The sequence below is a fragment of the Oncorhynchus tshawytscha genome, linkage group LG01, assembly GCF_018296145.1.
Source record: "Oncorhynchus tshawytscha isolate Ot180627B linkage group LG01, Otsh_v2.0, whole genome shotgun sequence".
Lineage (NCBI taxonomy): Eukaryota > Metazoa > Chordata > Actinopteri > Salmoniformes > Salmonidae > Oncorhynchus > Oncorhynchus tshawytscha.
Genome location: NC_056429.1, coordinates 20,668,735 through 20,691,215, shown reverse-complemented (window position 1 = coordinate 20,691,215; position 22,481 = coordinate 20,668,735). Strand labels below are relative to the sequence as shown.

Below are 22,481 nucleotides of genomic sequence, written 5' to 3'. Positions count from 1 at the left end.
ATCTTCTCGGACTCATGTTTACTATGTTACGTCTAGTCTATGAGACCAGTCTGGTTCGCTAGGCTAGCTGGTAAATTTAGTGAATGTCAAAAATGGTGGAAGATTCACTCGGATGTCTGCCAAATATTCAAGGAACTAACAAATGTCAACCGTTATGTATATTGCCATCTAATTTTATAAAGAATATTCTCCCCAAATGTATAACGACTGAAGTAGTGTATTTATGATAATACTGCATAACAAAACTACATTTAGGTGTTGGGTGGGCAGAGGGGTGGATACCAAAACCTAACCGGATGCGGATGTTGACACTTATCTTCTAAACAGCACTACTCGCTTTTCTTTGACGGTCAGCTGGTGGCTAAATGTCCATCATTAAATACATATTTTCCTGCTTATTAACAAGAAGAACAAAATACACTAACTCAACGGCCGAAAGCGACCCGGCGCCTTTCCTACTTCGCTTGTTTTCGGACTGTCGTTTACCAGCCAGCTGGCCAGCTAGCTACTGTAGCTGGCTATGCGCCCCAACAACTGGCTAACGAAAGAAGAGAGCTGTCAAAGGAGGAGGATATAACAACAGTCTTGCTTCATGGACATAATCCTAATTGTTCCAGGAAAAGACCGATAGCTAGCGCCATTAGCTAGCTAGCTCTTCTCTGTGGGGCTATTGTTTGTCGATAGTAACGGTAACGTTAACGGTTGTAGCCAGTGAAAGTTACTGTTGTGATAATATATATGAATTAACTAAATATATAATGATTAGCTAATTATTTGTTAGTCTAATCAGAAAGCGAGATAATTTACCTTTTCAGCTTGCCAGTATTCATGGCAGTAGGCTTTTATGGTGTCTGTTTACTCAAAAATTCACGGATGTCAAGAAACGTTAATAAGGAAGGACAGTTTGTTTTGATTGGCTTGAGGAATAACATTATTCTGTCAGTATTGAGTAATGTGATTGCCCGTTAGTTAGGAAACGTTAGACAGTGGGGATTAGCAGTATGTGAATCATGTTTTGTGTTGATTGAAGTTTTGCCAACGTGTTACACGCTGCTGTAGGTCCCGGTGCCGTGTGTGTCAGAGGGTGTGACCAGCAGGTGAATATGGTTCTAAGGAACTGGACACTCAGTCAAGGAAGGAGCATGTGTTAACGCTGCTGTAGGTCCCGGTAGAACTTTGCTGTCATGGAAAAAGTACCCAATTGTCATACTTGAGTAAAGTAAGGATACCTTCATAGAAAATGACTCAGTAAAAGTTAGTCACCCAGCAAGATACTACTTGAGTAAAAGTCTAAATATTTGTTTTTAAATATACTTAAGAATCAAAAGTTTAAATATAAATCATTTCACATTCCTTATAATAAGCAAACCAGACAGCATGATTTTATGGTTTTAATTTACGGATAGCCAACGCACACTAAAACACTCCAACATAATTTACAAACAGAATTTGTGTTTAGTGAGTCTGCCAGATCAGAGGCAGTAGGGATGGCCAGGGATGTTCTCTTGATAAGTGTGTGAATTGGACAATTTTCCTGTCCTTTTGGGTGTCAGTGACAATCTATCGAGTAAAAAGTACCTTATTGTCTTCAGGAATGTAGTGAAGTAAAATTTGTAAGAAGTATTAATAGTAAAGTACAGATACCTCCCAAAAAAAACCTAAGTACTTTACACCACTGGAACTGTCTTCGATTATGAGACACATCCTATGACAGATCACTATCAGTTTACATAATAGCTACAGCATTCCTGCAAAAGGTCAAATATATAGATTGCTTGTTATGTTAGCCTGACTTTGGATTTTAGAGACAGTTGTTTGTCCAACCCCTTGTCACACCTCAACCATAACCTGGATTTGTACTGTATGACATTGGAGAGGACAAGTGAGTCATAGATGGTGTCTAAATTGGCATCAACAAGCTGATTAGTAACAGTATTGTAGGCCTTATAAACAGCACTGCCTCAATGTGGTATTGGGATGCATTCATTAACTGTTGGACCAGACAGTAACTGGGCCTGAAGTGTCCCCTGGTTCTGAATATGTGCACATGAGATCTGAGTGTGTTTGGGTTTATCAGAGACTTTTGGTGTCTAGACCTATATTAATGTGATGATAGTTTACAGTTGTACTTGACTGAGAGAGCTAGGTTGAAGCTAAGTGGACTGTGTTGTGGTTCCGCCCTGCAACAATGTCGACCCTATTGTTGCTGCTATTGCTGAGCAACTCATGCAGGCTGGGACAGTCTATGTCACGAGAGGAGAAGCTCAAGCTGAGGTGAGTGAGAAAGATGTCTGGTCCTGGGCTAGAAGTGTGGCAAGTTCAGACTGATAAAATAGATTCAGCTAAACTGACTCGTTATTTCTTTGTTTCCCCTCAAGGAACCAAGTGGTTGAGATGTTTGACCATGCTTATTCCAATTATATGGTAAGTCTCGTCACCACCTGCCCCCTTCACATAACTGAGAGTGGTTTAGCAGCAATCTAATAATGCAAACATTTTAGATGTTCTGTTGAGATGTACTGGTACTCATTTTTTTAAACTTTTATTTTATTTCACCTTTATTTAACCAGGTAGGCTAGTTGAGAACAAGTTCTCATTTGCAACTGTAACCTGGCCAAGATAAGGCATAGCAGTTCGACATATACAACAACACAGAGTTACACATGGAATAAACAAACATACGGTCAATAATACAGTAGAAAAAAATAAAACAAAAAGTCTATATACAGTGCAAATGTGTGCAAATGAGGTAAGATAAGGGAGTTAAGGCAATAAATAGGCCATGGCGGCGAAGTAATTACAATGTTGCAATTAAACACTGGAATGGTAGATGTGCAGAAGATAGATGTGCAGAAGATGAATGTGTGTGCAAGTAGAGATACTGGGGTGCAAAGGAGCAAGATAAATAAATACAGTATGGGGATGAGGTAGTTGGATGGACTTTTTACAGATTGGCTATGTACAGGTGCAGTGAGCTGCTCTGAAAGCTGGTGCTTACAGCTAGTGAGGGAGATATGAGTCTCCAGCTTCAGAGATTTTTGCAGTTCGTTCCAGTCATTGGCAGCAGAGAACTGGAAGGAAAGGCGGCCAAAGAATTAAATGGCTTTGGGGGTGACCAGTGAGTGACGAGTGGGTGCTGCTATGGTGACCAGTGAGCTGAGGTAAGCCGGGGCTTTACCTAGCAGAGACTTGTAGATGACCTGGAGCCTGTGAGTTTGGTGACTAGAGTGAAGCGAGGGCCAGCCAACGAGAGCGTACAGGTTGCAGTGATGGGTAGTATATGGGGCTTTTTGGTGACAAAACGGATGGCACTGTGATAGACTGTATCCAATTTGTTGAGTGGAGTGTTGGAGGCTATTTTGTAAATGACATTGCCGAAGTCGAGGATCGGTAGGATTTTGTAAATGACATCGCCGAAGTCGAGGATCGGCAGCATGAAGGATGCGTTGTTGCGAAATAGGAAGCCGATTCTAGATTTAATTTTGGATTGGAGTTGCTTAATGTGAGTCTGGAAGGAGAGTTTACAGTCTAACCAGACACCTAGGTATTTGTAGTTATCCACATATTCTAAGTCAGAGCCGTCCAGAGTAGTGATGCTGGACGGGCGGGCAGGTGCAGACAGTGATCGGTTGAAGAGCATGCATTTAGTTTTACTTGCAGTTGGAGGCCACGGAGAGTTGTATGGCATTGAAGCTTGTTTGGAGGTTAGTTAACACAGTGTCTAACGAAGGGCCAGAAGTATACAGAATGGTGTCGTCTGCGTAGAGGTGGATCAGAGAATCACCAGCAGCAAGAGTGACGCCGTTGATATATACAGAGAAGAGAGTCGGCCTGAGAATTGAACCCTGTGGCACCCCCATAGAGACTGCCAGAGGTCCGGACTAGAGGTCGACCGATTAATCGGAATGGCCGATTTCAAGTTTTCATAACAATCTGTAATCGGTATTTTGGGACACCGATTGTGGCAAAAAAAACAGAAGCACCAGTGCCTCTGTCAGTAAAGAAGTGGTCAGATGAAGCCGATGCTAAGCTACAGGACTGTTTTGCTATCACAGACTGGAATATGTTCCGGGATTCCTCCGATGCCATTGAGGAGTACACCAGATCAGTCATTGGCTTCATCAATAACTGCATCGATGATGTCGTCCCCACAGTGACTGTACGTACATACCCCAACCAGAAGCCATGGATTGCAGGCAACATCCGCTCTGAGCTAAAGTCTAGAGCTGCCACTTTCAAGGAGCGGGATTCAAACCCGGAAGCTTATAAGAAATCCCGCTATGCCCTCCGACGAACCATCAAACAGGCAAAGCATCAATACAGGACTAAGATCGAATCATACTACACCGGCTTTGAAGCTCGTCGGATGTGGCCGGGCTTGCAAACCATTACAGATTACAAAGGGAAGCACAGCCAAGATCTGCCCAGTGACACGAGCCTACCAGACAAGCTAAACAACTTCTATGCTCGCCTCGAGGCAAATAACACGGAACTATCATTAGAGCACCAACTGTTCCGGAAGACTGTGTATTCACGCCCTCCGCAGCCGATGTAAGTAAGACCTTTAAACAGGTCAACATTCACAAGGACGCAGGGCCAGATGGGTGACCAAGACTTGTACTCTGAGCATGTGCTGACCAACTGGCAAGTGTCTTCACTGATATTTTCAACCTCTCCCTGTCAGAGTCTGTAATACCAACATGTTTTAAGCAGACCACCATAGTGCCTATGCCCAAGAACACTAAGGTAACCTGCCTAAATGACGACCGACCCGTAGCACTCACGTCTGTTGCTATGAAGTGCTTTGAAAGGCTGGTCGTGGCTCACATCAACACCATTATCCCAGATACCCTAGTCCCACTCCAATTTGCATACCGCTCCAACAGATCCACAGATGATGCAATCTCTATTGCACTCCACACTGCCCTTTCCCAGCTGGACAAAAGGAACATCTATGTGACAATGCTATTCATAGACACTACAGCTCAGCGTTCAACACTGTAGTGCCCTCAAAGCTCATCAATAACCTAAGGACCCGGGGACTAAATATTTCCCTCTGCAACTGGATCCTGGACTTCCTGACGGGCTGCCCCCAGGTGGTAAGGGTAGGTAACAAGACATCCGCCACGCTGAACCTCAACACAGGGGCCCCTCAGGGGTGCATGCTCAGCCCCCTCCTGTACTCCATGTTCACTCGGGACTGCACGGCCAGGCGCTACTCCAACACCATCATTAAGCTTGCCACAGTGGTAGGCCTGGCCACCAACGAGACAGCCTGTAGGGAGGAGGTACGAGACCTGGCCATGTGGTGCCAGGACAGCAACCTCTCCCTCAACGTGATCAAGACAAAGGAGATGATTGTGGACTACAGGAAAAAGAGGACCGAGCACGCCCCATTCTCCATCACCCCATGAAAATCATAATTCAACCCGCCAGGCACAACACGAAAGTCAGAAATAACATATAATTCATGCCTTGCCTTTGAAGATCTTCTGTTGACACTCCAATATGTCCATTAAACATCACAAATGGTCCTTTTGTTTGATAAATTCTGTCGTTATATATCCAAAATGTCCATTTATTTGGCGCGTATGATTCAGAGAATACACCGGTTCCAACTCGCGCAACATGACTACACATGATCTAATTAGTTACCTGTAAACCTGATCCAAACATTTCAAACAACTTTCCTAATCCAACTTTAGGTATTTTTAAACGTAAATAATCAATACAATTTAAGACGGAATAAACTATGTTCAATACCAGAGGAAAACAAAGTGGAGCGAGCTTTCAGGTCACGCGCCCCAACCAAAACAGTACACTTCACTCGCCCCTCGTTCTGAACAGGGCTACTTAATTTCTCAAAGGAAAAACATCAACCAATTTCTAAAGATGGTTGACATATAGTGGAAGCGATAGGAACTGTAAGCAACTGCCTTAGAATTCTAGATACCCATTGAAAAGCGTGACCTCAACATTTTGTTTTCCTGGATGGTTTGTCCTCGCGGTTTCACCTGCCAAATAAGTTCTGTTATACTCACAGACACACTTTTTTGCAGTTTTAGTAACTTTTGAGTTTTCTATCCAAATCTACCAATTATATGCATATCCTTGCTTCTGGGCCTGAGTAGCAGGCAGTTTACTTTGGGCATACTTTTCATCCGGATGTGAAAATAGTGCCCCCTAGCCTTAAGAAGTTTAACATGAGTCTTCAATATTCCCAGTTAAGAAGTTTTAGGTTGTAGTTATTATAGGACTATTTCTCTCTATACCATTTGTATTTCATATACCTTTGACTATTGGATGTTCTTATAGGCACTATAGTATTGCCAGCCTAATCTTGGGAGTTGATAGGCTTGAAGTCATAAACAGTGCTGTGCTTCAAGCATTGCGAAAAGCTGCTGGCAAACGGAGGAAAGTGCGGTTTGAATGAATGCTTACGAGCCTGCTGCTGCCTACCACCGCTCAGTCAGACTGTTCATTCAGTATTGTTGTAATTGTAATTATTATATATATATATATCGTCTGATTAATCGGTATCGGCCCTCCAATTTTCGTTATCGGCGTTGAAAAATCATGAGCGGTCGTCCTCTACACTACCGTGGATCTTTATTGGCTCCCGAGGGGCGCAGTGGTCTGAGACACTGCATCTCCGTGCAATACCTGGTTTGAATCCAGGCTGCATCACATCCGGCTGTGATTGGGAGTCCCATAGGGCGGCACACCATTGGCCCAGCGTTGGCCGGGGTAGGCAGTAAAATAAGAAATTGTTCTGAACTGACTTGCCTAGTTAAATAAAGGTTAAATATTTAAAAAAAATGTATATTATTGGTTGTGTTTTCCAGGATCATGCATACCCAGCAGATGAGCTGATGCCTCTGACGTGTCGGGGGAGGGTGCGTGGGCAGGAGCCCAGTCGGGGAGACGTGGACGACGCACTGGGGAAGTGAGTGCCTGGAGACAGTCCTGCTGGCATTGGAATACCCTACAGTGCCTTGCGAAAGTATTCGGCCCCCTTGAACTTTGCGACCTTTTGCCTCATTTCAGGCTTCAAACATAAAGATATAAAACTGTATTTTTTTGTGAAGAATCAACAACAAGTGGAACACAATCATGAAGTGGAACGACATTTATTGGATATTTCAAACTTTTTTAACAAATCAAAAACTGAAAAATTGGGCGTGCACAATTATTCAGCCCCCTTAAGTTAATACTTTGTAGCACCACCTTTTGCTGCGATTACAGCTGTAAGTCGCTTGGGGTATGTCTCTATCAGTTTTGCACATCGAGAGACTGACATTTTTTCCCATTCCTCCTTGCAAAACAGCTCGAGCTCAGTGAGGTTGGATGGAGAGCATTTGTGAACAGCAGTTTTCAGTTCTTTCCACAGATTCTCAATTGGATTCAGGTCTGGACTTTGACTTGGCCATTCTAACACCTGGATATGTTTATTTTTGAACCATTCCATTGTAGATTTTGCTTTATGTTTTATGTCATTGTCTTGTTGGAAGACAAATCTCCGTCCCAGTCTCAGGTCTTTTGCAGACTCCATCAGGTTTTCTTCCAGAATGGTCCTGTATTTGGCTCCATCCATCTTCCCATCAATTTTAACCACCTTCCCTGTCCCTGCTGAAGAAAAGCAGGCCCAAACCATGATGCTGCCACCACGTTTGACAGTGGGGAGGGTGTGTTCAGGGTGATGAGCTGTGTTGCTTTTACGCCAAACATAACGTTTTGCATTGTTGCCAAAAAGTTCAATTTTGGTTTCATCTGACCAGAGCACCTTCTTCCACATGTTTGGTGTGTCTCCCAGGTGGCTTGTGGCAAACTTTAAACAACACTTTTTATGGATATCTTTAAGAAATGGCTTTCTTCTTGCCACTCTTCCATAAAGGCCAGATTTGTGCAATATATGACTGATTGTTGTCCTATGGACAGAGTCTCCCACCTCAGCTGTAGATCTCTGCAGTTCATCCAGAGTGATCATGGGCCTCTTGGCTGCATCTCTGATCAGTCTTCTCCTTGTATGAGCTGAAAGTTTAGAGGGACGGCCAGGTCTTGGTAGATTTGCAGTGGTCTGATACTCCTTCCATTTCAATATTATCGCTTGCACAGTGCTCCTTGGGATGTTTAAAGCTTGGGAAATCTTTTTTTTATCCAAATCCGGCTTTAAACTTCTTCACAACAGTATCTCGGACCTGCCTGGTGTGTTCCTTGTTCTTCTTGATGCTCTCTGCGCTTTTAACGGACCTCTGAGACTATCACAGTGCAGGTGCATTTATACGGAGACTTGATTACACACAGGTGGATTGTATTTATCATCATTAGTCATTTAGGTCAACATTGGATCATTCAGAGATCCTCACTGAACTTCTGGAGAGAGTTTGCTGCACTGAAAGTAAAGGGGCTGAATAATTTTGCACGCCCAATTTTTCAGTTTTTGATTTGTTAAAAAAGTTTGAAGTATCCAATAAATGTCGTTCCACTTCATGATTGTGTCCCACTTGTTGTTGATTCTTCACAAAAAAATACAGTTTTATATCTTTGTTTGAAGCCTGAAATGTGGCAAAAGGTCGCAAAGTTCAAGGGGGCCGAATACTTTCGCAAGGCACTGTAACTCTCTGTTGATATTTTCTAGCCATAAGGGACTATAATTGATGCTGATTGATTTGTCTGTGTGTGTTTTAAGGTTCTCTCTCACCCTCATCGACACCTTGGACACTCTAGTGGTAGGTTTCATCTTTAGTTTGTTTTACCAACCTCCTTAGTTGGATTGTCTAACCTCTGGGTAGACAATGATTTTCATATATTTAATTCTGTGTTTACTTACAGCTCTTAAATAAGACGACAGAGTTTGAAGAAGCAGTGAGGAGAGTGTTGAGAGATGTGCGACTGGACAATGACATTGTGGTGTCTGTCTTTGAGACCAACATCCGTGTGCTGGGGTAAGAAAAAAATAAGAAAAAAAGTCTGTTATTGAGGGGATGGAAATGTTATTATTATTTTTTTAACAAGGCAAGTCAGTGAAGAAGAACATTCTTATTTACAATAGCCTGGCAAGAAGCTTCCTGCGGGGATGGGGGCTGGGATTTTTTTTTTAAACGATGTAAGACTAAACAGACGATACAGACAGAAGACACTGGCAACAGCACAAATACAACAGCAAACAAACTGTGTATGTGTGCTGGAACATTGCTGCAGGGACTTGCTTTCATTCAGCCACGAGCATTCGTGAGGACAGGCACTGATGTTGTACGTTTAGGTCTGGCTCGCAGTCGGCGTTCCAATTCACCCCAGAGGTGTTCAATGGGGTTGCGGTCAGAGCTCTGCAGGCCAGTCAAGTTCTTCCACACCGATCTCGACAAACCATTTCTGTATGGACCTCGCTTTGTGCACAGGGGTAATGTCATGCTGAAACAGGAAAGGGCCTTCCCCAAACTGTTGCCACTAAAGTTGAAAGCACAGAATCATCTACAATGTAATTGTATGCTGTAGCGTTAAGATTTAACTTCACTGGAACTAAGGGGCCTAGACCGAACCATGAAAAACAGCCCCAGACCATTATTCCTCCTCCATCAATCTTTACAGTTGGCACTATGCAATCGGGCAGGTAGCGTGCTCCTGGCATCTGGCAAAACCAGATTTGTCCGTCAGACTGCCAGAGGGTAAAGGGTGATTCATCACTCCAGAGAACGCGTTTCCACTGCTCCAGAGTCCAATGACTGCAAGCTTTACACCACTCCAGCCGATGCTTGGTATTGCACATGTTGATCTTAGCCCTGTGTGCGGCTGCTTGGCCATGGAAGCCCATTTCATGAAGCTCCTGATGAACAGTTCTTGTGCTGACATTGCTTCCAGAGGCAGTTTGGAACTCTGTAGTGAGTGTTGCAACCGAGGACAAGCGATTTCCACTTCAGAATAACAGCACTTACAGTTGACCAGGGCAGCTCTAGCAGGGCAGAAATTTGTTGGAAAGGCGACATCCTATGACAGTGCCACGTTGAAAGTCAGTGAGCTCTTCAGTAAGAAAATTCTACTGCCAATGTTTGTCAATGGAGATTGCATGGCTGTGTGCTCTTTTATACACTTGTTAGCAACGGGTGTGGTTGAAATAGCCAAATCCATTAATTTAAAGGGTTGTCCACATACTGTTGTGTGACCTTTGTGACTTTCCTCATGTTTCCAGGGGGCTGCTAGGGGGCCACTCCATGGCGGTGATGCTGAAGGATACAGGGTATCACATGCAGTGGTACCAGGATGAGCTGCTCCACATGGCCAAAGACGTGGGTCTCAGACTCCTGCCTGCCTTCAACACCAGCAGTGGCCTGCCTTACCCCAGGGTGAGCCCTCAGACTATACATAAGGCCACAGCTGTTGGGATATGTCCTGACCATACACACTCATGTGTACACACACACAGCCCTCTCCAATTATGACTGCATAATTGTATTATCTGCTTCAGTGCTCTGCATACAGCTGCTACAGTTTTCCGCAGCCTGGTTTTCTATGGCTGTATAGTTCACCTGAACAATGTCTTTGGACACAGCTGTGGATTTGAGTCTATGACCAATATATTGAGCCTTTTTATTCCACTCAACAGGTAAACTTGAAGCATGGCCTCAGGAGTCCTGAGAGTCGGACGGGCACAGAGACGGACACCTGTACAGCTTGTGCTGGCACAATTATCCTGGAGTTCGCTGCCTTGAGTCGCTTCACTGGGGACCCTGTGTTTGAGGTAAAAACAGACAATCATCTCTTACTTTAAACCTTGTTCAGATCAGGACTAATACTAGTAGACGGCACGACTAGACCTTCATTGTTGATTATCCTAGATGCCAGTGTGTCTGAATGATATTGATTCATTGTATTCTACACAGGTCCATGCACGGAGAGCCCTCGACTTCCTTTGGGAGAAGAGGCAGAGGAATAGCAACCTGGTGGGAACAACCATCAACATCCACTCAGGAGAGTGGGTCCGCAGGGGTGAGAGAGGGAACCAGTCCCAGGCCACAACTGCTATCTACTGTATTGTACAGGAGGATTTCCTTGGATTTATCCAGAGACAGACAATGTATTGGGTGTGATAGAAGTGAACGGGCAAGGCGGTTGGAGCTGATGTTCTGTACTTGTAGAAATAAGGCATGCCTGTGTGTTGTATTGTTCCAGACAGCGGAGTGGGAGCAGGGATTGACTCGTATTATGAGTACCTGCTCAAGGCCTATATTCTCCTGGGAGATGACCTGTTTCTGCAGCGCTTCAACATTGTGAGTGACCTCACACTGTAACCTTACTCTGGCTTGGATAATGGAATGCTTTTATGCCCTTATTGTTCAATCCACACAAAGTATGCTGTTAACAATTCTCATCCTCAGCTTGTCAAATGTTCTCATTATTTGTGTTTCCAGCACTATGCGTCTATAATGAAGTACATCAGCCAGCCTCCTCTCCTGCTGGACGTTCACATCCACAAGCCTCTGCTGCCTGCTCGCACCTGGATGGACTCCCTCCTGGCCTTCTTCCCTGGGCTGCAGGTGAGACACTCAGCCTGGCGTCACTAACAGACCAGCTGCCTAAGCAGGGGTTTTAGTACATAGACCTGGTGCTGAGATTAGGGAGACAAATTAAGACTTTTACTCTCCTAACATTGTTAATGAATCCCCCAGGTGTTGAAGGGAGATATCCGGCCGGCCATTGAGACCCATGAGATGCTGTATCAAGTCACCAAGAAACACAACTTCCTCCCAGAGGTAAGCTCTCTTTTATGCTCCCTCTCCACCTCTTTCTTTGTTCTCACTCAGGCTGTAACCTTTAACACCCCTCTCTATGTCTTCCCCAGGCATTCACCACTGATTTCAGGGTACATTGGGCTCAGCATCCACTAAGACCTGAGTTTGCAGAGAGCACCTATTTCCTGTACAAGGTAAGGACTGTGGAGACATGCAGTCTAGAAGTTGACATAACAATACATCACTTTTTCCACATTTTGGTACGTTACAACCTTATTCTAAAATGGATTAAATTAAATGTTTTCCTCATCAATTTACACACAATACCCCATAATTACAATGTGAAAATTGGTTGGTTGAAAGTTTTTTTTTTGTTTGTTTTTTTTGTGATAAATTCAATTGATTGGATGTGATTTGGAAAGGCACATACCTGTCTATATAAGGTCCCACAGTTGGCAGTACATTTCAGATCAAAAACCAAAAAGGAAGGGTACCAAAAATGTCTGCAGCATTGAAGGTTCCCAAGAACACAGTGGCCCCCATCACTCTTAAGTGGAAGAAGTTTGGTACCACCAAGACTCTTCCTAGAGCTGGCTGCCCGCCCAAACTGAGCAATCGGGGGAGAAAGTTCTTGGTCAGGGAGGTCACTCTGAAAGAGCTCCAGAGTTCCTCTGTGGAGATGGAACCTTCTAGAAGGACAACAATCTCAGCATCACTCCACCAATCAGGCCTTTATGGTAGAGTGGCCAGATGGAAGCCAGTCCTCAGTAAAAGGCACATGACTGCCTGCTTGGAGTTTGCCAAAAGGCACCGAAAGACTCTCAGACCATGAGAAACAAGATTCTCTGGTCTGATGAAACCAAGCTTGAAATCATTGGCCTGAATGATAAGCGTCACGTCTGGAGGAAACCTGGCACCATCCCTACGGTGAAGCATGGTAGCCGTATCATGCTGTGGGGATGTTTTTCAGGGACTGGGAGACTAGTCAGGATCGAGGGGAAAGATGAACGGATCAAAGTACAGAGAGGTCCTTGATGAAAACCTGTTCCAGAGCACTCAGGACCTCAGACTGGGGTGAAGGTTCACCTTCCAACAGGACAACGGCCCTAAGGACACAGCCAAGACAACGCAGGAGTGGCTTCGGGACAAGTCTCTGAATATCCTTGAGTGGCCCAGCCAGAGCCCGGACTTGAACCCGATCGAGCATCTCTGGAGAGACCTGAAAATAGCTGTGTAGTGACGCTCCCCATCCGACCTCACAGAGCTTGAGAGAATCTGCAGAGAAGAGTGGGAGAAACTCTCCAAATACAGCTTGTAGTTTCTTACCCGGGGCTCCCGAGTTGCGCAGTGGTCTAAGGTACTGCATCTCAGTGCTTGAGGTGTCACTACAGACACCCTGGTTTGAATCCAGGCTGTATCACAACCAGCCGTGATTGGGAGTCCCATAGGGAGGGCACAATTGGCCCAGCCATAGGCTGTCATTGTAAACTGACTTGCCTAGTTAAAAAAAATAAAACGTTTTTAAAAATACCCAAGAAGACTCGAGACTATAATTGCTGCCAAAGGTGCTTCAACAAACTAATGAGTAAAGGGTCTGAATACTTATGTAAATGTGGTATTGTCAGCTTGTCACCTGTTTTTTTTAAAAACTTTGTCAACATAGGGTATTGTGTGTAGACTGATGAGGGGGGGTGGAACAATTTAATCCATTTTAGAATAAGGCAGTAACGTAACAAATGTGGAAAAAGTCTAGGGGTCTGCATACTTTCCGAATGCACTGTACATTTGATTTAGTGGCCTTCCTTATTGCCTGATTCAGTAGGACAGTGTCTAACCCTGGTCCCACTGTACCCCCGCTAGGCTACCAAAGACCCCTACTACCTGGAGGTAGGCCGCACGGTGCTGGACAACCTGAACCGATTTGCCCGGGTCCCCTGTGGCTTTGCTGCCATGAAGGACGTTCGCACCGGGAGCCACGAGGACCGGTGAGAGCCCAGACCCAGGGGAATACCCCGGGGACGGGGAGGGATTTAATGACTAAGTGGGATTTAATGATGGGCAATTAAGTGGTGGATGGTTTTAGTGGCTTAGCAACAGTGTGCCAGCCATGTAGTTCAATCAAAATAGTTTATGTGGTGTCTGCTCTGTTGGCCTGCTGCCCCAAATATCACTAATCCTCTCTCTTCCTAACTCCTCCCCTCTCAGAATGGACTCATTTTTCTTGGCAGAGATGTTCAAGTACCTGTTCCTGCTGTTTGCGGAAGAGGAAGATCTGACGTTTAATGTTGAGGATTATATCTTCACCACCGAGGCACACCTTCTGCCCCTGTCCCTGTCCACTGCCCCTCACGCCCCCTCTCCCGCTAACGCCACGGTACAGGCTCCATCTCTGCCTCATCTCTCCGCCTATGTCAAATCTCTTTGGGTGGGTGTAGTAAGATCACCTGCTGTGATCAGCTAGAATTCTAATAATAGTACATCTAATAATATTCAAATGATACAGTTAGTCATGTTTGCTCTCTCCCACTCTGTCTTAGTCAGAGGAGGAGTTGGATGATTCTAACTTTGATTGGACCTGCCCCAACACACGCCTCCTTTTCCCCGACCCCGCCTTTCCACGGAACCTCCGAGATCCAATCAGGAGTGCTGTGGACAAGAGTTGTCCCCGTCCTGCCATTCACCGGTAAGGGACATTTATACATACACCCCCTATGTATTTATTTGGACAGTGAAGCTAAAACTACAATTTAGCTCTATACTCCAGAATTTTGGAATTGAGATCAAATGTTTTATGAGGCGACAGTACCGAATGTAATGTTTTATTTGTTTTTTTTCTTCTTACATATCTGTTTTACCGTTTATTAATGAATGCACTTTATGTACACTATATATGCAAAAGTATGTAGAAACCTCTTTCAAATTAGTGGATTCGGCTATTTCAGCCACACCCGTTGTTGACATGTATAAAATGTATCACTTAGCCATGCAATCTCCATAGGAAAACATTGGCAGTAGAATGACAAGAGCTCAGTAACTTTCAACCATCATAGGATGCTACCTTTCCAACAAGTCAGTTCATCAAATTTCTGCCCTGCTAGAGCTGCCCTGGTCAACTGTAAGTGCTGGTATTGTGAAGTGGAAACTTCTAGGAGCAACAACGGCTCAGCCGTGAAGTGCTAGGCCACACAAGCTCTTTGAACGGGGAGCGCCGAGTGCTGAAGTATGTAGCCTCTGGAAGCAACGTCAACGCAAGAACGGTTTATCTGGCGCTTCATGAAATGGGGTTCCATGGCCGAGCAGTCTAAAATCTAAAACGTCTAAAATCACCATGCACAATGCCAAGCTGGAGTGGTGTGAATCTTGCCGTCATTGGATTCTGGACCAGTGGAAAAATGTTCTCTTTGGGCTAGGCCCCTTAGTTCCAGTGAAGGGAAATCTTAACGCTATAGCATACAATGACATTCTAGACGATTCTGTGCTTCCAACTTTGTGGCAACAGATTGGGGAAGGCCCTCTCCTATTTCAGCATGACAATGCCCTTGCGCACAAAGCAAGGTCCATACAGAAATCGGTGTGGAAGAACTTGACTGGCTGCACAGAGCACTGACTTCAACCCCATCGAACACCCTTGGGATGAATTGTAACACTGAATGCAAGCCAGGCCTAATCGCCCAAAAATCGCCCCGACCTTACTAATGCTCTTGTGGCTGAATGGAAGCAAGTCCCCGCAGCAATGTTCCAACATCTAGTGGAAAGCCTTCCCAGAAGAGTGGAGGCTGTTAGAGCAGCAAAGGGGGGACCAACTCCATATTAATGCCCATGATTTTGGAATGAGATGTTTGACGTGCAGGTGTCCAAATACCTTTGGTCATGTAGTGTTTTAGTCTCCCAATTTGAAGGTGTCATAAGAATTTGGACAAATTCACTTATAGGGTATTACATTTAGTAAAAAGTTTAGTATTTGGTCCCATATTTGTAGCATGCAGTGACTATATCAAGCGTGTGAGACTACAAACTTTGTTTTGGTTGTGTTTTCAGGTTATTTTGTGCCCAATAGAAATTAATGGTAGATAATGTGTTGTCATTTTGGAGTCACTAGCATTTTGGGGGGATTTGATATTTATGCCTCTAACCTTCTCACTCATCATTATTCACGATTCATTCATGATTATCTGTAATCATGGTACTACCCACATGAATGTAGAAGTGTTCAGAAACATATTCTATTTTTAGAATAAATTCTGGAAATGACATTTTCGCTTCACTGTCCAAATATATACATAGGGGAGTATATGTCTAATGTGAGGATCATGTTAAACTGAATATTGTTCCTGTCACAACCATACTGAATGTGAACTTTGATGCCCTCCACCCCCTTCACCCTCTCATCCAGTGAGCCGGGGATCGGTCGCCCACCTCTGAGGGCTCAGGACTTCATGGCCAACAACCCTGATCACCTGGAGCTGCTGAGGAGGATGGGAGTCAGCCTTATACACCTTAAAGACGGCAGAGTGCAGCTGGTCCAACACGCTACACAGGTAAATGATTCATTCACAGGACAAGCCGGGAGAGTCTGAATGATATCATAAGACCATTGCCAACCCCCCATATGAGTTACTCAGTCTCTTCCCCTACTCTATCTACTGCCCTCTCCTTTCCTCTCTCTCCCCTTCCCTTGGTTTCTCTCTAGGCGGTCAGTGCTGTGGCAGCAGAGGACGGCATGCGCTTCATGCAGGAGATGATGGAGCTGTCCAGCCAGCAGCAGAAGGAGCAGCTCCCTCCGCGCGCTGTGCAGATAGTCTCCCACCCCTTCTTCGGCAGAGTGGTGCTGACTTCTGGCCCAGCACAGTTTGGCACAGATCTTTCCAAGAGCATCACGGGGGTGAGTTTCTTCAGTGTGCCAATTTCCAATGGATGGACACCTTTGCTTGTTGGTTTTTCCTGTCTTGTCCCTAGGTGCCAGATGTTCTCTATTTTTGTCATTCTGAGTGTTGTTTTAACATGTCCACCCCCCTTCTCTTCATCTGTCTGTAGGTTCGTGGGTTTGTGACAGTGGCTGAACCATACAGTGGCTGTGCGGAACTGAGCAACGCTGCCTTTGTACAGGGCCGCATTGCTCTGCTGCAGCGGGGCCAATGTATGTTTGCTGAGAAGGCCAGACACATCATGAAGGCTGGGGCCATCGGAGGCATCGTCATCGGTGAGGAGGACCAACTGACAAAAGATCTCAATTTGAAGGAATCTTCTTCAAGAAGGCTGCACTAACTATAATCATACTTCTAACCTTTATAAATGTTCATAACACTTTCATAATGTTTTATATAACCTTTAATAAACTGATGCATTACTATTTATAAACTGGGTTGTTTGAGCCCTGAATGCTGATTAACTGACAGCCGTGGTATATCAGACCATATACCACGGGAATGACGAAACATTTATTTTTACTGCTCTAATTACACTGGTAACCAGTTTATAATAGCAATAAGGCACCTTGGAGGTTTGTGGTATATGGCCAATATACCATGGCTATAAGGGTGTGCCTAAGAACAGCCCTTAGCCATGGTATATTGGCCATATACCACACGTTCTCGTGCCTCATTGCTTAATTATAGTATCCTGTTTAACCTTGCTAATTACCCCCGTCCTCCACAGATGACAACGAGGGTAGCAGCAGTGACACTGCTCCCCTCTTCCAGATGGCTGGCGACGGCCGCAACACAGACGACGTCACTTTGCCCCTCCTCTTCCTCTTCTACAAGGAAGGCAATATCCTGTTGGAGGCTCTCAAGGAGTACAGGGAGGTGGAGGTGCTGCTGAGCGACAAGGCCAGAGACAGAGGTTAGATCCACTGGAGAGGACAGTTGGACATTAGTGACTAAACAAAGACAGGACAGTGTCTTTCCAGCTTCTGGATAGTTTTGTGGGATTTCAGCTGATTTTAGGGACTATATTTGATTCTGTAAAGATCTCAAAATGGCCAGTATTTCAGGGGTTAGTGGTGAACCAAAATAGTGGGCCTGTGGCCACTTTGCAGTACTAGCCTTAGTGGCGGTAGGGGGTGGTAAGCACCCAATTTCGATGTGTGATACAGGAAACGGCTCCCTTCTTTCCATTTTCCTTCCTCCTCCTCTCCTTCCCGGTGGTGGACTGTAACAGTGTAGCTTTCCTCTTCCATCTTTCTTTTCCCTTCACCCTTTGGTTTAACAGCCTCTATATTCAAAGGTGAACCTCTCCCTGGCATCCTGCTGGAAAGCAGTAAGTATCGCCCTCTTCTCTTTCCTCTCTCCTCCATTATTCTGTGTGTGGTAGAGCAGCTCAGTGCTGGTTAGTCTTGTGTGTGTATATAGCTGGCCATGTCAGAACCCCTCAGAAGAATATTACTGTTGGTCTGTTCTGCACATGACTCGTCAGTACCATTTCTGTTTATTGTTCGCTGCATCTTGTAAACCGCAACACTGCCCTATTTCTGTCTGGGAATGACTGATAGGTGCTTGTGTTAAATGTACATACATAGTGAGTAGGAAACGGTGTATGGCTGTGTATGTATTGTAGGATACTATATGAATGACTGTGCAGGACACAGCTCATATATTGTGGTGGAAAGTGGTCTGAAAATGGACTGAGCTCACCCCTCTGTCCTTCCTCAGGGAGGGATGTTCAGGAGGAGGAGGAAGACTGTTCAACAGACCAAACTTCACCTGTCCCTGCCGCAACTCTCGACCAGTCACACGTGAGGACTGTGGAGCAGGATGAATCAGCTTCCCACAATGAGGAAGTGACTCCTGAGGAAGATGTGGGACCTGCCATTAAGAGGAACCCTGAGCCAGAGGAGGAGCCTGAGGTTGACAAGGACTCTAGCAGAAAATCAGTGGAAGCCATGATGGCTGATTGGCGAGAGGACTTAGAGGCGTTTCAGCAGATGGAAGATGAGCTTTGACAACTTCCACAGTTCCCCCTCCTCCGGTCTGTCCCAGCCACCGTACAGGCCTGGGGTCAGTGGACTGTGCCTCATAAAGAATAAGGTTTTAGTGGGGTGATGTTTTAATAAGGAACGGTTACCAGGGTAGAATACAGTGACTTCTTCTACAGCCCAGATATCTACTGTCTGGCAGTATGAACCTCTGATTATTCACTATTTTCTGGTTTTGTCTTATTTTCACATATTGTCTTCCTCCAAATGCTTTTCCAGGTCACTGACATGTGGGAGCAGATTCCAAATGCTGGTTGAATTATAATCCACTGGTTGATTGGTTTATTTAACTGTAATGATTAACTGATAAGTTGTTGGAACATTTACTATTTTATTTTGTGGGCCTAATTTGTGGGGTCAATATTAAGCTACCTGACTGTGAGGGACTGCAGTGGCAAGCAGTCTATAAAAGGCTGATGCTGAGAATCACTTAGCACTGGCACTCTCCAGGAAGAGACAAAGTTATATGTGACTGTAAATATGTATTTGTCAGTTATTTCCACGATGGTTTGAAATACAGTGCTGCTTTGCTCAGGTTCTGGTCGGTATGAGAGACACCGGGTACTGGCTACCCAAGAGGGCAGACAGTACCACCAGCTGACCAGCAGAGGGGATCCTTGTTTGAGACATCTTACTGGTCTGACTGGAGCTTGATGACATACTGGAAGACCAAGGAAACAAAAAAGCCAACAACATAATGAACTTTAATTAAATTGATAAGGAAATTGAAAAGTGTGTTGTCATCTGTCTCAAAAACATAATGTGTTTTATAGGCGATAGGATTATTAAACTAGAGGTTTCTCTTGGTTTTAGACTATTAGGCAACATGGCTGGACATTAGTGGATGCATACAGTCCACTCTCTTTTTGTTGATATTCAGAGCAGTATTACCATAGTCTGGTAATAACCTTAAATAACCTGTCCTTCAGTTGTCTGGTAATAACCTAAAATAACCTCTCCTTCAGGTTAAGATTTAAAAGGGAATAGGGACATTAAATAACATTTGAATTCACATGCGCTGAATACAACTGGTGTAGACTTTACAGTGAAATGCTTGCTTACAAACCTTTCCCAGCAATGCAGAGTTTAAAAAAAATAATAGTAACTAACACGAGGAATATAATACACAAGATTGGAGAATGTGCAGAGAGAACCAGTACCAGATCAATGTGCAGAGAGGTACTTGAGGTAGGGTACTGTATGTTCATGAAGGCAGTGTAAAGTGACTGGGCATCCAGATAGATGATGATAATAATAGAAGTAAAATATAGAACAGAGTAGCTGCAGCAAATTAGTGTAAAAGTGTGTGCATATGTATTGTTTGAATTTGTGTGTGTGTGTGTGAGCATGTATATGGTGTGTGTGTATATAAAGTCTAGTGAGTGTGCGTAGAGTCAGTGCAGGTAGTTTGAGTACCATTGATTAACTATTTAGCAGTCTGGCTATTTGGCAGTCTTATGGCTTTGGGGTAGAAGCTGTCTTGGGGCCTGTTGGTCCAAGAGTCAACGCTCCGGTACCGTTTTCCGGACGGTAGTAGAGTGAAACTGTCTGTGGCTGGAGTCTGGCAATTTTTCAGGCCTTCCTCTGACACCGCCTGATATAGGGATCATGGATGGCAGGAAGCTCGGCCCCAGTCATGTATTGGGCTGTCCGCACCACCCTTTGTAGCTCTTCCACCTTTGTAGCTCTTTGCGGTCAAGATGCCCTTGATGATGCAGCTGTAAAACTTTTTGAGGATTTGCGGGCCCATGCCAAATCTTTTCAGCCTCCTGAAGGGAAAGGGCGCTGCCGTGCCCTCTTCAACTGTGCAGGTGTGTGTGGACCATGTTAAGTCCTTAGTGTTGTGGACGCCAAGGAACTTAAAGCTCTCAACCCAATCCACAACAGCCCTGTCAATTGTAGATGGGGGTGTGCTTCCCCCTCTTTCTCCTGTAGTCCACTATCAGCTCCTTGGTCTTACTGACGTTAAGGGAGAGGTTGTTGTCCTGGTACCACACTGCTAAGTCTAACCATCTCACCGTCACGTCGTCAGCAAACTTAATGATGGTGTTGGAGTCATGCGCGGCCATGCAGTCGTGGGTGAACAGGGAGTACAGTAGTGGACTAAAGCACACACATCTGAGGGGCCCCTGTGTTGAGGGTCAACATGGCTGAGGTGTTGTTGCCTAGCCTCAACACCTGGGGCCGACCCGTCAGCAAGTCCAGAACCCAGTTGTAGAGGGAGGGGTTCAGTCCCAGGGTCCCTAGCTTAGACAGGACTATGATGTTGAATGCTGAGCTGTAGTCTATGAACAGCATTTTCAGTTATTTCTCCTCTTGTCCAGATGGGATAGGGCAGTGTGAAGTGCAATTGAGATTGCGTCATCTGTGGATCTGTAGGGGAGGTTTGCAAATTGCAGTGGGTCTAGGGTAGGGTGTCTGGGATTATGGTGTTGATGTGTGTCATGACCAGTCTTTCAATGCACTTCATAATTACAGATGTGAGTGCTACAGGGCGATAGTCATTTAGGGCAGGTTACCTTGGAGATCTTTGGAACAGGGACAATGGTGGTCAGCTTGAAACATGTTGGGATTACAGACTGGGACAAGGAGAGATTGAAAATGTCCGGGAAGACACCTGCCAGCTGGTCTGCTCATGCTTAGGGAGACATACATCAGTGGTTTCAATATCTACAGTTGAAGTCGGAAGTTTACATACACCTTAGCCAAATACATTTAAACTCACTTTGTCACAATTGCTGACATTTAATCCGAGTAAAATTTCCCTGTTTTAGGTCAGTTAGGGTCACCACTTTATTTTAAGAATGTGAAATGTCAGAATAATAGGAGAGAGTAATTTATTTCAGCTTTTATTTCTTTCATCACATTCCCAGTGGGTCAGAAGTTTACATACACTCATTTAGTATTTTGTAGCATCGCCTTTAAATTGTTTAACTTGGGTCAAACATTTCGGGTAGCCTTCCATAAGCTTCCCACAATAAGTTGGGTGAATTTTGTCCCATTCCTCCTGACAGAGCTGGTGTAACTGAGTCAGGTTTGTAGGCCTCCTCGCACACACTTTTTCAGTTCTGCCCACAAATGTTCTATGTGATTGATGTCAGAGCTTTGTGATGGCCACTCCAATATCTTGATTTTGTTGTCCTAAAGCCATTTTGCCACAACTTTGAAAGTATGCTTGGGGTCATAGTCCATTTGGAAGATCCATTTGCGACCAAGCTTTAACTTCCAGACTGATGTCTTGAGATGTTGCTTCAATATATCCACATAATTATCCAGCCTCATGATGCCATCTATTTTGTGAAGTGCACCAGTCCCTCCTGCAGCAAAGCAGCACCGCAACATGATGCTGCCAGCCCTGTGCTTCACGGTTGGGATGGTGTTCTTCGACTTGCAAGCCTCCTCCTTTTTCCTCCAAACATAACAATGGTCATTATGGCCAAACAGTCCTATTTTTGTTTCATCAGACCAGACATTTCTCCAAAAAGTACAATATTTGTCCCCATGTGTAGTTGCAAACCGTAGTCTGGCTTTTTTATGGTGGGTTTGGAGCAGTGGCTTCTTCCTTGCTGAGCGGCCTGAGCATCTTCACAAGGTCCTTTGCTGTTGTTCTCGGATTGATTTGCACTTTTCGCACCAATGTACATTTACCTCTAAAAGACAGCATGCGTCTCCTTCCTGAGCAGTATGATGGCAGCGTGGTCCCATGGTGTTTATACTTGCGTACTATTGTTTGTACAGATGAACGTGGTACCTCCAGGCGTTTGGAAATTGCTCCCAAGGAT

At 44.8% G+C, this 22,481-nt stretch overlaps 1 protein-coding gene across 4 annotated transcripts; it reads left to right on the top strand.

The window, feature by feature from the left end:
- The first annotated feature begins 1,433 nt into the window (after positions 1-1,433).
- Positions 1,434-19,431, top strand: LOC112240059 (ER degradation-enhancing alpha-mannosidase-like protein 3). 4 transcript variants are annotated; one of them, XM_042308894.1, is made up of 20 exons: positions 1,434-2,274; positions 2,379-2,424; positions 6,846-6,946; positions 8,690-8,729; positions 8,833-8,945; positions 10,187-10,340; positions 10,601-10,735; positions 10,878-10,983; positions 11,167-11,264; positions 11,406-11,531; positions 11,664-11,747; positions 11,837-11,920; positions 13,587-13,711; positions 13,932-14,100; positions 14,264-14,409; positions 16,120-16,264; positions 16,417-16,608; positions 16,761-16,926; positions 17,382-17,567; positions 17,937-18,365. In XM_042308894.1, exons 1-20 carry the CDS (start codon positions 2,189-2,191, stop codon positions 18,056-18,058), a joined length of 2,424 nt encoding a protein of 807 aa, XP_042164828.1. In that variant the 5' UTR covers positions 1,434-2,188; the 3' UTR covers positions 18,059-18,365. The 4 variants fall into 4 exon arrangements, with proteins under 4 accessions (XP_042164828.1, XP_042164795.1, XP_042164752.1 ...); XM_042308861.1 differs by having other exon boundaries at positions 1,436-2,274; positions 13,932-14,151; positions 17,937-18,364; XM_042308818.1 differs by lacking the exon at positions 17,937-18,365 and adding an exon at positions 18,377-19,431 and having other exon boundaries at positions 1,438-2,274.
- The last annotated feature ends 3,050 nt before the right edge of the window (positions 19,432-22,481 follow it).

Coding starts and splice junctions, on each gene's coding strand:
- LOC112240059 (XM_024408509.2), top strand. CDS start 2,189: ATGTCGACCCTATTGTTGCTGCTATTGCTGAGCAACTCATGCAGGCTG. Junction 8,730..8,832: donor ACACCTTGGACACTCTAGTG/GTAGGTTTCATC, acceptor GTTTACTTACAG/CTCTTAAATAAGACGACAGA. Junction 14,410..16,119: donor CCCCGTCCTGCCATTCACCG/GTAAGGGACATT, acceptor CCTCTCATCCAG/TGAGCCGGGGATCGGTCGCC.